General features: G+C 32.9%; 1 protein-coding gene across 9 annotated transcripts in view; it reads right to left on the bottom strand.

The window, feature by feature from the left end:
- LOC148281909 (RNA-binding protein 38-like) overlaps positions 1–15,889 on the bottom strand; it is a 110,943-nt gene that overhangs the window by 67,837 nt on the left and 27,217 nt on the right. For all 9 annotated transcript variants that reach the window (XR_015822233.1, XR_015822234.1, XR_015822235.1 and 6 more), the window contains exon 2: positions 13,900–14,026. Coding sequence is in view for 6 of the 9 variants with exons in the window: in XM_088225915.1 (XP_088082041.1) it covers positions 13,900–14,026 (127 nt within the window). In the remaining 3 variants the exon portion in view is untranslated. The remainder of the gene's footprint in view (positions 1–13,899; positions 14,027–15,889) is intronic.

Genomic DNA, 15,889 nt, shown 5'->3' with positions numbered 1-15,889 from the left:
AATTCAACAATGTTCTGAGTATGTCCAAACATTGGGGCATACTCAAAACATTATTACATTAATTAAAGGGCTTTTATTTCAATTTGAACAAATGTTCAATTGTTTAACGTTAAATTTTATTTTTTTTCATAATTATAATTACATATTGTTTAAATGAATGATGATTTTTTAACGAGCGAAGATAGAGAGGAAAATAATTTTTTTTTTAGTGGAATTACTAGGTCGTGGAGATAATGAGATTTTTCGATTAGATTAAATCACAGTAAAATAAATAGTAAGGAAAATCAATTGTTGTCGATTCATTCCTCAACCGTGGCTAACAGAAAGAAATTGAAAGTCTTCCGTAGTTATTCTTGACTTTCTCAGTTACCTTGACTATAAAATAGAAATAACAGCAAAATATTTACCATTGCCAGGGATACTAAAATGGAAGCCCATTCAATTAAACAAAATAATGAAAGAATGTTCGAAATGTATCGCGTTGAAGTTTGTTAAATAAGGATTTCTGGCGTTAGAACCCACTTCGCAACAGTAAAAGTTTTTGCGGGTAATATTATTATTTGACCATCAATATTAACTCCATATGGCTTCACGAATTCAGATTTCCTCGTTACAATGTCAACAAAAATGTCGACACGGACAAAAGAATATCGGTTAATAATGCATGCATTGTTTTATCTTTTAAATGCATATGAAATCTGCATATTGTGTATGGTATATTATGTAAAAACTAGACCATTCATAACGGTCGAAGGTCGAACTGGCATAATGCATGTCCATGTGTATGTCAAAAATAACATGTTGTTGATAATTAATAGTTATTTTTTTTTCAAAGTGATCAACTATATCGATTAATAAAAACAGTGTAGACATGCTAGAGAAAAATGAATTAAGTTATATAAAAAATAATTATTTTCTTTAATACAGGTGTAGCTATATTTGATTAAATATTGTTAAATGTTTTGAGAAAAAAGAACTCATAAAAAACGTCCTAAACATTTTTTTTCAAAATACCTAAAATTATTTTTATGTATTATTCTTTCTTAAAGGTGTTATAACAAAGAATAAAGTTACAAATTACAAATATAAAACCGTGTGAATTATAAGCAATATTATTTATTTAAAGTACTTATCAAAAAAATTAGCGTCTATTATTATATTTAGAAATCGGTACTCTAAATTCTTTTGGCAATGATGAAGTTCAGTGGTTTAAAAAAAATATTAATATTTTTCAAGTTTTGTTTTTTTTTAAAGCCAATCAGCAGGCTTAAGTAAGCCCTAATACATTGGCATTAATGAGTAATACTTAAACATTCTTAAAATCTTCTTAAATTAACAAAGTGTATAATTAACAAAAGGTATGTGTGTATATAGCATAATCTAGGCGGAAATGACAAGTGTGACATTGCGAGTCAGGAGAGACAACACCGCTTGCTTCTTAAATGCCTGCCCTTGCTGTAGAAACACATCGATAGTACCGTTTAGTGAGATTTCGTCCACTGTTCTGAGGATCCCTGGCAGAGAGGAAAATATTCCGATGTTAGTTTTATAATTTCCCACAGCAAAGACAGGATTGGTACGCAAGTTACGGTTTGTTATTTAGAAACTACCCCGCGTGTGATGTCAGCAGCCCACCTCGGTGAATTCTGCCGGTTGGTAAATTGATTGATTGAAAAAAAATAGTGATTGATCGCTTCCCGTAAGTCGGAAATCTATCACAACACCCTACCATTGGTTGATTCGCATGAATTAGTGGCGTAGTTCAAAGGAGCTCTTTTATATTTAAATCATTTCGCACATTTTCAAGCCGTACAATTTAATGCTTTAATTTTCACCGCGCACAAGAAAACATTTTCCATAACCAATTTCCCATAGCACTGAACTTCTTACTTAATCATCATCTACACCATTCCCTTTCCGCACCTAATGGTGCATAAAGCGCTGCTTTGTTACACTTATCGCAACGTATCTTGATTGTTTTTGTAACATTAAAGTAAGATAATCAGTCTTACGCATCAGATGCAAGTCCAGAATTTTCGTGTAGAACACATTTAAAAATAAATATCATAAAATATTAATTACACAGATACTCGGAGTATCGACGTTCGTGTTCAGGTCAAAGGCATCCACAATTCTGGAAAAAATTGTTTAATTTTTTCAAATCTATTTTAAATCGATTGTCTTATACCTTTGAGTAATAATTTAATAGAGTATCCCATATGAAGAAAAATAATTCTATGATTATGGAACAGGAACTTAGCTACAGATTACAGCAATACAATGGGCCGTGGGTACTCGGGTTGGGAATTGCGAGCGCCAACCGAAACCGTCCATAACACGTTTGTTGTAAAACTACTACTACCATCACGCCATGTCCCCGTGGGGGTAGGCAGAGAGAATGGACCGCCACACACGTTTATCCTATTCCTAGATTCTTCCACATTCATACATCTTGTCATACACGCCCTTCGGTTCTGTCTGCTTTTGACATGACCAGACTTAAGATTTTGGTTTATCTGATCATGCTACGTCTTCCTTGGTCACCCTCGTCTCACTGTTACCGTTCATTTTCGTCATATTTCCTTATTTCACCATTATTTCGTCGTCCATTCGTTCTACATGATCAAACAATGTCAGAGATCCTTTCTTAATTTTATCAATTATACTTGACTCAGATTTATACTCTCGCCTGATTTCATCATTTGTGACCCTGTCATACAGACAAGAGATCGCATTGAACCCGGGTTCACTTGGCTTTCATCCTTCCTCTGCCAGTTCAATGTTTCACTTCCAGACATTAGTGTTGGGACTAAAACTCCGTGGTGCACTGTCAGTTTAGCTTCGATTGACATATTTTATTACTGTGCTTAGTGCGCCGTTCATTTTGTTGCCCACATTCACTCTCCTTTCAGCATCTTTTCTCTTGAAAACATGCTTACAAACTAAAACCGAACCAAAAATTTGAAACTGTTTTATTTTATGCAATAGAGCTTAAAGGCTTGTCTAGAGAATTATTACTCTGAGTCTTATACATATTTTGGCTAAATAATTAAAGTCAATAGAAGTTCAAATTATTTTTCTAGAATGAATATAGGACCTACGCATTTGGTTTAAAACACATTTGAAAAAGTGAAACCGATTTTTCCCGAATTGTGGTTTAGTGTTTTAATCTAAACGGGGTCGATATCGATGGCTTAAAACTAAAATACTGAGAAAATCGCATTTGATGTTTTGCACATCTTGGAAGATTATATTTTACTTAATAGAAATGAGGTTTTGTATCTGATGTAAATACATTATTTTGGCATGTACTTTTATTTTCATTTTAGTATTATCGTTTTTATAACCTACCCAAATATTTCAATTTTGGTCGCCATTTTCAACGAGTTGTAAATAACTCAATATAAGAAAATGGAAATCAAGTAAGGGTAGAGAGGGGTTCGAACCTCGGACCTCTGATCCGTGAGTCCGCAACACTAGCCACGGGATCACAACCCGATTCATATCCATTCATATTTGTTTGACATAAATATATATATATTGTTATGGAGATACTATATCTGTGCTTTTAAAAATATTTTAGACAGGCGCCGTGGCGCAGTTGGTTAGACGGCGAACTGTGAAATTGGCGTCACGGGTGTGATTCCCGCCAGTAGCAAGAAAAAAATCCAAGAAATATTTTTTTCTCAATTGGTCTGAGTGTTGTGGTGAATTTTTCATTACCTCCTTCCAAATCCTCTATCCCATCTGCTGACAAGCCTCAAAATAGAGGCTTAGCGGGTAATTACTTTAAAATAAAAAATAAAATACAGGATTTACAAAATATTTTAATAAGTACATATCTTTGGATTGGTAGGCTGGGAAGATGCAACATTTTATCACATAAAAATATAGTTTAAACTTAATACTTTTTAGTACTTAACACATTTTCGGCAAAAATCAGATTTACAATATTTTAGTTCTAAGCCACCGATATGTAATAAATGAATACACACTATTTTAGAGTAAAAAAGTCAAAATCATGTTAAAATTTATGCACATAAAAAAATTATCAAAATGGAATGTTTCGTAGGTTGGTGACCTCTGCTACGGACGTAATCGACAGCATCCGAAAGCGTTAACGAACTAAAAATAGTCCCATAAAACACGTGATGGATCTCGAGCGAGGACAGAAATATCGGTACCGGATGGTGGAAGGATCCGGTGGGCAGAGCGTGGTTGGGCGCGGAAGGGGAGCTTGGCCGGGGGAAGTGGCGGGTGGTGGGAAAAATAACAACAATTGAAATTAACAATCGCTTCAATTTCGATATTTCGATTGACCTACAAATTTAGGGGTGCTATTTTGAATCTTCTCGCGGGGATACAGAGTAGAAAGTGGTTCATTTGTGAATTTTTTTTTGGCATGCGACTACACTTTGCTTCATCTATGGCCACACTGATGATTAAATGCTAAATTACGTAAAATAAATTGCCATTGAAGTACTAATTCGGTGTTCTATGCACCACTTGGTGCGGGTAAGGTTGATGATGATGAAATAAAATTCTGCACTACAAAAAATGTAAAATATGTTTCGATCTAATTTAGTTATCACTGTAAAAATAAAATAGGATAAGATTCATGATTAATTATACATTGATAAAAGAGCTTGTGAGACTGATGTCGCGAAAACGATAAAACCGGTCACTGGATATTCCAAATTTGTGGATTAAAGTATCACTCGTCTTTTGTTTATATAATAAATTACAATTAACTTCCATCAAGAATTTTCACTCACAAACTTAAATGTTTCAGTTATTTATGTTTAAATTTTTATTAATAAATGACAAGGAATATTTATCGTTTCCTTGGTATATTTGAAAACAAGTGGATTGAAAATTTTTATCTATTAGAACAGTTCTAAAAAAAATCGATAATTATTGTGAGAATGTGTGAGGAAAAAGTATTTATTTAAAATAAATTTTCTTTAAGTACAAAAATAAATAAACTTTTGCGTACTTACGGCTAAAACTAATATAAAAAAGGAAGGCTACCAGCCTACCGAAAAACAGACTAGTTAAAATAAGAATTGGTCAAAACTTGCCCTAAAAAGAATTTAATTTAATAATTTATGTATTACACGTTATTGATTTTAGTGGTCAGGTAAAGCTTGCTTTGTGTATTACACATAATTAATTTTAGTGGTCAGGTAAAGCATGCTTTATGTATTACCCATAATTAATTTTGGTGGTTGGGTAAAGCTTGCTTTATGTATTACACATAATTAATTTTAGTGGTCAGGTAAAGCATGCTTTATGTATTACACATAATTTATTTTAGTGGTCAGGTAAAGCTTGCACATATAAACTTAAACAATACAAAAACTAAGTATTTAAAAAATTAAAATGATGAGGGATGTAGGATCAGAGTTTGGAAAAACACAGGAAAGGGGTCCAGGAAAGAGAAGGCATAAAAAAATGGAAGAAGGTTGAGGTTCTCATATAATAATGTTTCAGGCTTTTTTTTAAAGTGGGCAAGAAAGGGGCATTTTTTACATGACAGGGTAACTCGTTTACAAAGTCTGGCACCTTGAACAGAAAAGGAATTCCTGAAGAGGGATATGCTATGTCGAGGAATGGTAAGTGTTATCTTGCAAGAAGAACGAAATAATGGACCATGATCAGAAAGGTAAATGAAATAATTGTCACGAAATTTTTATTTTTCATATTTGTAAAAATAAAATGAAGTGTTCAGTAGATTCAAATCAGTGTTTGATTTTTAATATTATAAAGTTTAAATATTACAAAATAAACACCAAATCAATCAATAAATTTTTTGGAGTGCAAATATTGTTAATAATGTAATAAAAAAGTGAGAAATATGGATTTTTTTTCAAAAATAAATTAATTTTACGTATATTTGAATACACTATATATTTGTGTGAAATCGTTGTTAAAAGATAATATAATAAAATTACTAACACGTCACTTCTCACTATTGTAAACGAGTAAGTTTTTTTTTAGACGGGAATTAGAACTTGAAAAATATACCAAAATGAAAAGAAAAATATTCATATAATATTTATGATATCTAGAACGTTCGAGAAATAATATGAATGCCTGCGATTAAAAAATGTACCACGTTTCACATAGTAACACGTGTTTTATTATTTTCATACAGCTGTGTCTACTGTTCCAATTAGTCAGAAATTCCTAGCATCGTTGTCAAAAACTCGCATTTAGTTTTCTATAGTAATATTGTAAAAAGCAAACCACAAAAAACTGCCCAATAAATTTCACTATGGTCGTTTTAGGCTTCAAAATTGGATTCTTAAGATTTTTCGCCGTTGATAAAATCATTCTGAAGTTTTATTTCTTTTAATGCATCTTTTTACATTGTTTTTGTATTCTTTATAGGCAAATCCGTGTCAGGACGGGTGAAAAGTACAGTTCTCTGAGTGAAATAGAACTAGAACCCTAAACGAGTGGTTTGCACTCGATGCGCGATGGTTACACTGGCTATCTCCAGGTAAAAATCCTAAAAATTGAAATAGTTGTGTTGTGGTTGGCGCGATCGGATTGGATTCCTAAGGAATATCAAATTTTGGTTTGAAAGATGTTCTACATTGTAATATTTCATTATTTCTGGACTGACACCTAAGGCGTGAGACTGATCACTTTACCTTGCGCGTAATAAAAATAATCCAGATACGCTGCAATTAAAGCATCAGTTCAGTATACCATACGTACCACTTCGTGCGGGTAGGAAAAAGATGATGCTGATTCGGAATACCATCTCCTGGCTATCCGGAGTATAAACCCCATTCCAAGACAGGCAATTAATTAATTAAACTTTACTTTGTAGCTAATTGTATTTTTTAAAGTTGAAACTCATTTTATAAACTGCATTACATTTATCCACAATGCAGTTCTTATTTTTGCAACAAATTTTAAATAATATTTATTTTTACTAACTTATTTTTCACAATGGAATAAATCATGCCTATTAGTTACAGAGTATGCGGCCTCGCCATTCTGTTAGATGCTAAAATGGGCCATTGCTGACATTTGGACAGCCTTTCGGAATAAATATAAATAAGATTTATGCTGCCTCCAAGATGGGGTCGATTAACCGAAAAGCGGACATAAGACATAAATTAATAATAATTTATTCCAATATTTTTTTGTAAAATGAATAATTTTTTGTAAAATATGTATTCGTACAATCTCAATCTAGTGAGATTATGATGTTGGTTCACGGGGTGAAAATGTGGTACGAGATAAGAAATTCAGATAAGATTGAACGGTGTTACGTGTCCTTATCTGTAGACGAAAGGATTCATTCCTGTGGTATTATCCGAACCTTACTCGCTATACGGCGTGGTAATTATTACCTTTGCAGGTTTTGATAAAATGGAAGGTGTGTTATTCCTCCATAATCAAGAATCCACCTTACGATTTGTAAAACAATTTTTTTTATCTATTTTCGATGGTGATATCTACAAATACTTGAATAACGGTACTTATTTTTCGCGTAGGGCTGAAGTTCCTCAATCAAACGTTTAATAGCAATAATATTTTTTTTTTAAATACGCAAAAACAACTTAGATTGCCCTCAACTGCTTGAGAACTCGGCTGCAACAATTGTTTCATGATGGTATTTCAAGCACGAATAATAATAAGAATGCATCTTTTCCCAGAATCCTAAATAATTATAACTCGTTTTTTACTGAAATCGATATATATTTCCTCACTTTAAACAAATTTGAAGAAAATGCTAGAACCCTAATTGAAAATAATCATTATAATTCAATCAGTGTACCTAACTAATATTTTTTAAATTTTATTTTCTCTTGTTTGAAAAAAGAAAGGAGGGAAGGGTGATCTGGAGTTAATTAATTAATTAATTAATTATGGATAACTTATACAGCGCCATTTTCGTAATAAAATACCTCAAGGGCGCTTTACATGGTGATTCTATTGTTAAGTTAATTTAATTGAAGCTTTTAAATTTGTAATTTAATTAAAATAATTTATTTTGTTTGTAATTGTTACTCTGTATGGATCCGCCGTCGAAAGGATTTTTACATAATAATAAGTCCGAGTTAGCAAAAAACTTTTTATTTTATTTTTTTATTACTTCTGTATTATTATTTTTTATTTTTTTTTACGCGTGGAATGATGCGGAGTAGCTTTTCAAAGGTACGTTTTTCTTTCTTTTTTTGACATTGTATTTAGTGATATATGGAAAACTATAATTGGCCTTTAATTTTGGTTTATTTGTAAATATTTTTTTTTGGTTATCATGGCTGTTGTTTTCTTTTAATAAATAATATAAAGTAGAAAAAAAAGATTATTCCATAGCAGCCGGTCTGGCATATCATTACAATCCGGATACATAATATTATATAGGTTGGTACTGGTACACAGAGCACAGGTACGCGTATGGTTATGTTGTTTGTAGTCGTGGGCATATCTGCATAATGGTATAGCACCGACTGACGGCAGACAGTAAGTACGTTAGCGGACATTGTTCAGGTTAGGTACTCGGTAGCTACATTACCGGAATTGGATCATATCGTGCATCGTGTGACGTCACGCGGTGTCACGGCCCAGAGCGCCGGACACCTGGCTTCCTATCCGCGTGTCGCGAAAGGGTGCGTTACCAACTCTAGCCACCCCGTACCGAAAAAAAAATCAATTTCACGTCTTTTTCAATATTTTAATTTTGGTACCGTTTTCTTTTAGTCGTAAATAACGTGTGGTAGAGTGGAATTCAAACCTCGGACCTCCTGATCCGGAGTCCACGACACCATCCACGAGTCCACAACCCGTCTTCATTTTGTATTACTTGTTTTACAAAGTTTAATGTTTATTTTATGATTCATTATTATTAAATTTAAAAAAATGTTTTAAACTTTTACTGAATGTGTTATGTATTTTTCAGGTTCAATTTTTGTTTCTAAATCTTGGGTAAAAAGTATTGTATGCGTTAATTAAACCAAATATATATAATTTTTATAAAAGGCGTTATTGCCATATATGGTTATAAAATATAATACAATTTTCAAGTCTTGAGTTTAGAAATAAGCCAGAATACTGGACGAATTTTTAATTTGACTCTATGGCTGCTCGCTGGTAACAATCATAAATAAGGAAATGGAGTGGAGAAAAGTCCGCCTCATAGTGTAGTGATAAGAACACTCGCCCACCATGCTTGGAGTCCTGGGTTCGATTCCTTGGAGTGTCATGATTAAATTTTTATTTTTATGGTGGCCGTCTCTGACACATTTGATAGCCACTGGACTGGCACCTAAAACTTAAGACTGATTATCTCACCTTCCTGTAAGAGATGATCCAGACACGCTACATTTATTTTACAATTCAGTACCTTATGCACTACAACGTGTAAATAAGGGTTTGATGATGATGATGATGATGATGAAAATTAATAACAATATCGTCAATGTCAATTCCTTTGAAATTTGAGTATCTCAAATTACGACTTAAGAATTTTTTTGAAGGTTTGTTCCAAATTGGGAAACAAAATGACCCAATGGTTCTTTAACTTGTATGGAATCTCTTAACTTTAAGCTACAAATTTCCAAGCCATCACCGCGAATGAGAATAATTAAAAAAAAAAAAAATGATAGATAATAAATATGTTTAGGGCATCACGAAATCATATTTAAAATTTGATTTCTTGAAGATCACGTTACGTACTATGAAAATATACAATTTATACCTTGGAGTATATTTGGATAAAAAATTGACATATGAAGAACATATAGAGAAGACAGTAAGCAAAGCTTACAAAACATTGGGCTTAATAATAATAGTCAGTAAGTCATTTAACAATTCAGACATTAAAAACACCATATTTTGCACATGTACGCAGTATCCTTGAATATTGTTCCACTGTCTGGTCTCCTCAATATTCCAAATATATTTAAAGAATTGAAAGAATTTTTTTGAATCACCTACACTATCGTCAATATTTACATTTCAATAACTATGAAGAAGCTGCAGTACATCACAAAATCGATACCTTACAATCTAGAAGAATCATCAATGATACCGTTTTCCTGTACAAAATATGCAATAACAATTTAGATTGCCCTCAACTGCTTGAGAAAATTAAGATTCGTATCTCATTTTTGATTCGTTCTGAGATGGCCTGTTTTTTTCTTAAAAGCATAATGAAAATGTAAGTTAGAAATAAGTCAATTTAGAAGTCGAATTAAATTCTGAGCAATGCAGTGCCCTACGCACCATGAGGTGCGGAATGGTGAATAATGATCAATATTTGTATTCTTCATCCGCCCGCGCACGGAGTTAAAATTAAATGCCTGAAAAAATATTTTTTAATAATCTAAAAATTTTAGTGGTTTCAAAATAAAATAAAAGTGCATCAGTAAATTCTAAAATGCCAAAATTACATATAGTTTATTACGTAACTCGAATAACATTAATCGGTCTTTAAGCGCTGCAAACCACTGATTAAAACATTCGATTGCTCAATCCCGGTACACCAACCTCCGAATTGTTTGTGTAGTGGTGTACTGATTACCGAAATATTAACGCATGGGTAATGCCAAAAGGACCCATCGCTCTGTACTGTACCTAGTACCTAGTACATAATGTGTTTGTATGTACGATTATGTATATGAAAATCGAACAATGTGATATTACGGGCACAAAAGAACTCGTCCAACACGTAAAACATCACACGTACATGAAATTATGTACACGTTTTTATAATTATTAAGCTAAAGATATAATATTTTCCATATGCCAACCATTTTACGGAGAAGGGCAATTTGGTCCATGACTTTTAAAAATATTCCGATGAAGTAATAGAAGAGCAAAATGTGTTTTTTTTAAATAAATAATTTCACAAAAAAAAAACGTGCTTAGCCATAAATACAACGAAAGGATCAGTTTCCTAGCATTTGGTTCATGAGGCGTCATTGATAGCTAATTCTGTTCATCTCGTTCTAGGTAGAAGTCAAGTTAATTATTAATTATTGTAATAATTACACACAATGATTAATCAAACTTGTTAAAATTTTACTTTTCTTAATTGGTTGAGCGCTATTTCCTCTGCGGAAATCTTTGTTGTGCTCGATGAATAAAGGGAAAAATTAACAAAGGTATTTTTTAATAAAATCAAATTAAAGTACTTAAAATGAGGTGATGTAATTACGACTATAATTTTTAATTTCTTGCTAAGAAACGTTCTGGCAGAAACATATATTATGCGTCGCATTTTCAAATAGTTCCCGTGTCCGGGTGGAATGAAGAATACAACGATTTATTTTGTAAAATAGAACAAGAATTCTGAACAAAACTCGGGTAAAAAATCTAAATAAGAGCATCAAGTAAAAACCTAATACGTTTAAAATGCTTCTAAAGGTAGTTTTACTCTGCAGAATTTCATACAAATCACATAAGAATACCATTGGTCTTTAAAAGTGTTTACGGGTATGTGGAGGTAGTGCTTTCACTGCAGTATTTCACTATCCCCGGACTGGAACCTAAAGCGTGAGTTTAGCCACCTCACCTTCATGTAACAGATGAGCATGATACTGTGCATCGCCCTATGGACCAATCAATTCAAAATTTAATTAACGATTATAACTGCGTTTCTTCCTATTTTTGTACTCGTGTGGATATCTAATCAATACGCGATTCATTATTAGGAAACTGAAGATATAAAGTAGTCATATCTCATATCGCTGGTAGTGGATACGGTGCGCTGATTCCGCACAGAGGTTTTGGTCTACCGTGAAGAGGACCAAGCTTGTCCGCAGGATGTGCCCTCGGATATCCGGTGTTGAGGAGCAGCGCTGGGGCGGGGGTGCACCTGGCGAGGGCTCGCGCCAAGTAACGGATCGCTGACCAGGTAGCGAGCATATGGCACACTTAATTTATTGTCTGATTCGTGTACCTACATTGGAACTTGAAAAGATTATTTCAATATTCATTGTAATCCTTGTATCAAAAAGCTTTTGTAACATATTTTTGGCGAATATCTTTCATGAGATTCAAAAGTGCCAATATTGTCAATTTGAACATAATACCTGATCGGTTACCATTTCTAAAAGTTAAAAAAAAACATTTCAAACAGCAGATGGCAATAAGAAAATCCTGCTCACTTGAAGATTTACAATGTCTGGAGTTTATTATAAGCCTACGCACCCTTGTGGTGATTTTCACGAAAACGAGGCTGTATAAATTATCGCAAATTATAAAGGTATATAGATTCCCTGGAAATAAATACGCATGTGCCATGTGCAATAAATAAAATCCCCATATCTTACTCTCTGCCAATTAGAAAAAAAAAATAAGTTTACATTTATTTGATAGCTATGGGCGTATTGAAAGTTTATGTCAAAAGTTAGTTTTAAAACATAAAAAGGAATGTCATCCGTACTTGAAATATTTCATTTAATTATAATAACAAATACCTATACGTTTTAATATAATTTGATAAAATCTGTAGACACAGTTCCCTGTAAGTACTTATAAGTAACAATGCGTGGTAAATAAAACCGCCTCATCCTAATCTGTTTTTGTTGGACAATGATTAATTGAGAAATAATAAACAGAAAACAATTTCCATGGTGCATCTCATGAACGTGTTTATTGGTTGAATATATTTGAATCACCGTAACCAACGGGACAATTGATAAAAAAAACTTATTTTATAACGCATTGTGTTAACGCTGAAATAAACTGTAATTCGTAATATTAATTATTGAGTTTAGAGGTGCAAGTTTATTCACCTTGTATTGTAAGTGTCTCAAGATGCATCTGCGGTCATATTAATGCCATGCGGTTGATGATCTAAAATTCCTGACGCAGTGTCAAGTCTGATTGACACAACGAACATCTGATGTAAACCGTAGAATTTGATATATAGTGTATTCCGTTATTCGCTAGCTTTGAAGAAAGATTTTCTGTCGTAGCATGTCCGAAAGATACACGGAAAGCTCGTCGCGGGAGCGGATAGGGAAGTGATGCATTGAACTTAAAATATTTATCATCTTACTTGCTGCCTACTGATTGAACCGTTCGCTACTTCCCGGAGAATTTACTTGATTGATTCTGACACGAACATGTTTATAGCATAATCACAATTTGAACGATTCCTCAAATGGATTGTCTGAAAGCTCCCGATAATAACATCCGTATATTTATGTACATATGTGTGTAGGTAATAAGAAAGATCGCTAGCTTTCATAACGCTCTGTATCATTTCTAATTACTCGAACTGCTCAACATTAAAGTTTAATGCACAAAATCAAGTAGATCCATACTTCCCGAATACTAGCTAAGGCTTTTAAAACTACTAGGAAATATATAAAAATAAGTTGAAAGTAACAGTGAATGAATAAATATTAGAAGTTATTTTTTTTTTGCAAAATAGTAAAAAAGATGAATAGCCATGAATTTCGTGCGAGTTTATGAAGTAACGTAGAGCGTGACCGCAGTTAGGTTACACATCTGTTAGGAACCTTATTTATGGTTGGGAATAACAACCGTATCGCACCAATTACCCCCCTAAACGACACAAAAGGAATATATAAGCTTTTCCTTATGGCAGCTAATCATTTATTTAATATCACACTAACAACTATCGATACCGATTCCAGTTCATTCAGAAAAAAACTGGAAATAAGCCAAAATACGCAACTAGTGCGAGAGCAGACATTACAAAAATATGCATGAAAACTACAGTTGAAATAGAAAACTGTCAAGGTTATCTGTCTACAAGACTGTTATAATAAAAACAAAGATGATAGGAACATCGTGAATATCTGTTTCCTCTGTACATATTATGTATTAGACAGGGAATCGAATAACTGACTCAAACCATTTAGCGTGACAAGGATAGTAAAAAAGTAATTATTGACTTACCAGGAGTCAGGTTTCCTCGTGGTTTGGCTCCGAGGATTGCGAGGTTAACATTAGCCTTTCTTCCATCGATTATAGGGTTCGGATCTTTGCATGCTCTTTCTGCTGAAGCTCTGTCTCCCATTATTACCTGAAATCAAAGAACTGTCTGAAATGCCTGTTTGTTGTTGAGTATTCACTAATTAGCAAGTTAATAGCTTTAACTGAAGCCCCGCAACAAAGTATAGGGGGAGAAAAAGCCTATAAAGATAAATAGGGAACTTCCACAAGCTAATCAGATTTATCAATAATTAAAAACATAAAGATCTAGCCGGGTCAAAAAAATAATAAACGCATGATTGCGAAAGGTTGCGGTACACTGCACGAAGGGAAGCATCGGCGTTGCTTTAACACGAAATGTCAAAATATACTCAAAGGATTTATCTATTTTCTTTTGGACTATTTTATTACTAGAACCTTCTAATGCAGAGTCGTTCCATTACGTCATCGATACACGCAGCACCGGTACATATCAATCTGGACCCGATCAAGATCGACATGACCCATTTCTGACCCGGAAATAAAGAGTTTATTTTAATCCAAGAAATACGTACGTCTTTCGCCAATTAAAACGACTAATCCGTTTGAAAGATCCATCTTACTTCCATTGCTAGCAGTTCCAAACAATGCAATGTCTTGCACCACACATCTAGTAAAAATATCCAGGGGCGGGCTATAGAGACCGACAAAATGGGTACTTTACGACCTTTAACACCTAAGTCGACGATAAAAAAGCGGAAAGGCGACCTGTTACAAAAAACACTTCGACTTTCCGTTTTATTGTTAACTCATGAAACTGGTACACCCATATTCATAGGAATGAATTCATTATTCTGAGCGATACATTTTATTGTTGAAATATTTACATCATTGATTGGATGGAACCGATACTTCCCTAAAAATTCGAATTCTGAACAATCACTGAGTAATTTTTATTTATATAATAAAATTTGCTATAAGTTAACTAGTCTTTTAAATAACTACAACAAATATTTTTTAATTAGTTTTTTTACCGATCGAGATGGGCTCGATGTTCATTCAACTTCCAAAGAATTGTGACAAGCCCACACGCAACCCTTTGATGCGCAGTCGTGCGCGGGCTGAAGTAAAATTCACTTCGCTCCGTCTAATTCTGAAATGAGGAGCTGCATGAGTCTTTTGGTTCCTATAAGCATGAATTTACAAGTCCGCGCATGCGCAAATTGAGATCTTCAATAGCTCCGTGGAAGCAATTCTAACAAACGAATATATTATTATTTTTCATACACTGTGACGGTTTTACAACAAATTAAGTACTTCAATCGGTTGAAACGATGGTATTTCAATATTAAAGTATGAAATATAACTAATATAATATTATGATTATCGCTAAAAAAAATTTTTTCAAAGCACTTAACTCAAATTAGTGTGTTATTGGTAAATACATATTTTACCTATTTACCTAGTACCTAGTGATTGCTTCCCTAATCGAAAACCCACCGTCTATCTCGGATTTACATATTATGTATTTATATACTAAAAAAACCAACACCAACTAAAATAAATTCAACGCTTTAAATAATAATAATAAAAATAATAAATAAAATAAATAAATAAAATAAAATAAAAATAAATAAATAAGGTCAATTTATAAATAGAACACATATAAACGTTTTTTGTTCAATTATGATGATACTATGATGAAAGCACAATTTTCTTAGTGATTTTCTCCAGCGTAAGTTAGTTTCATCACTCATCTTCTTGCTAGTTGTAATGTAAAATATAACATTTAATTTATTCGATTCAACTTAAATATAAATAATTGTCTCATAAATATGACACAGAATGTTAAATAACTAATCGTAGAGAACTTGTTATATTATTATGTGAAAATGTAATTTATATTGTTTAAAATAAACAAAAATTATAAATCTACATCTGAATACCGGTCGCACAGTTGCACATTATAGTATAA

Source organism: Micrasema longulum, unplaced genomic scaffold (assembly GCF_059751315.1).
Source record: "Micrasema longulum isolate JH-2025_06_02 unplaced genomic scaffold, ASM5975131v1 h1tg000401l, whole genome shotgun sequence".
Classification (NCBI taxonomy): Eukaryota; Metazoa; Arthropoda; class Insecta; order Trichoptera; family Brachycentridae; genus Micrasema; species Micrasema longulum.
This window is presented reverse-complemented; position numbering and strand designations above follow the sequence as displayed.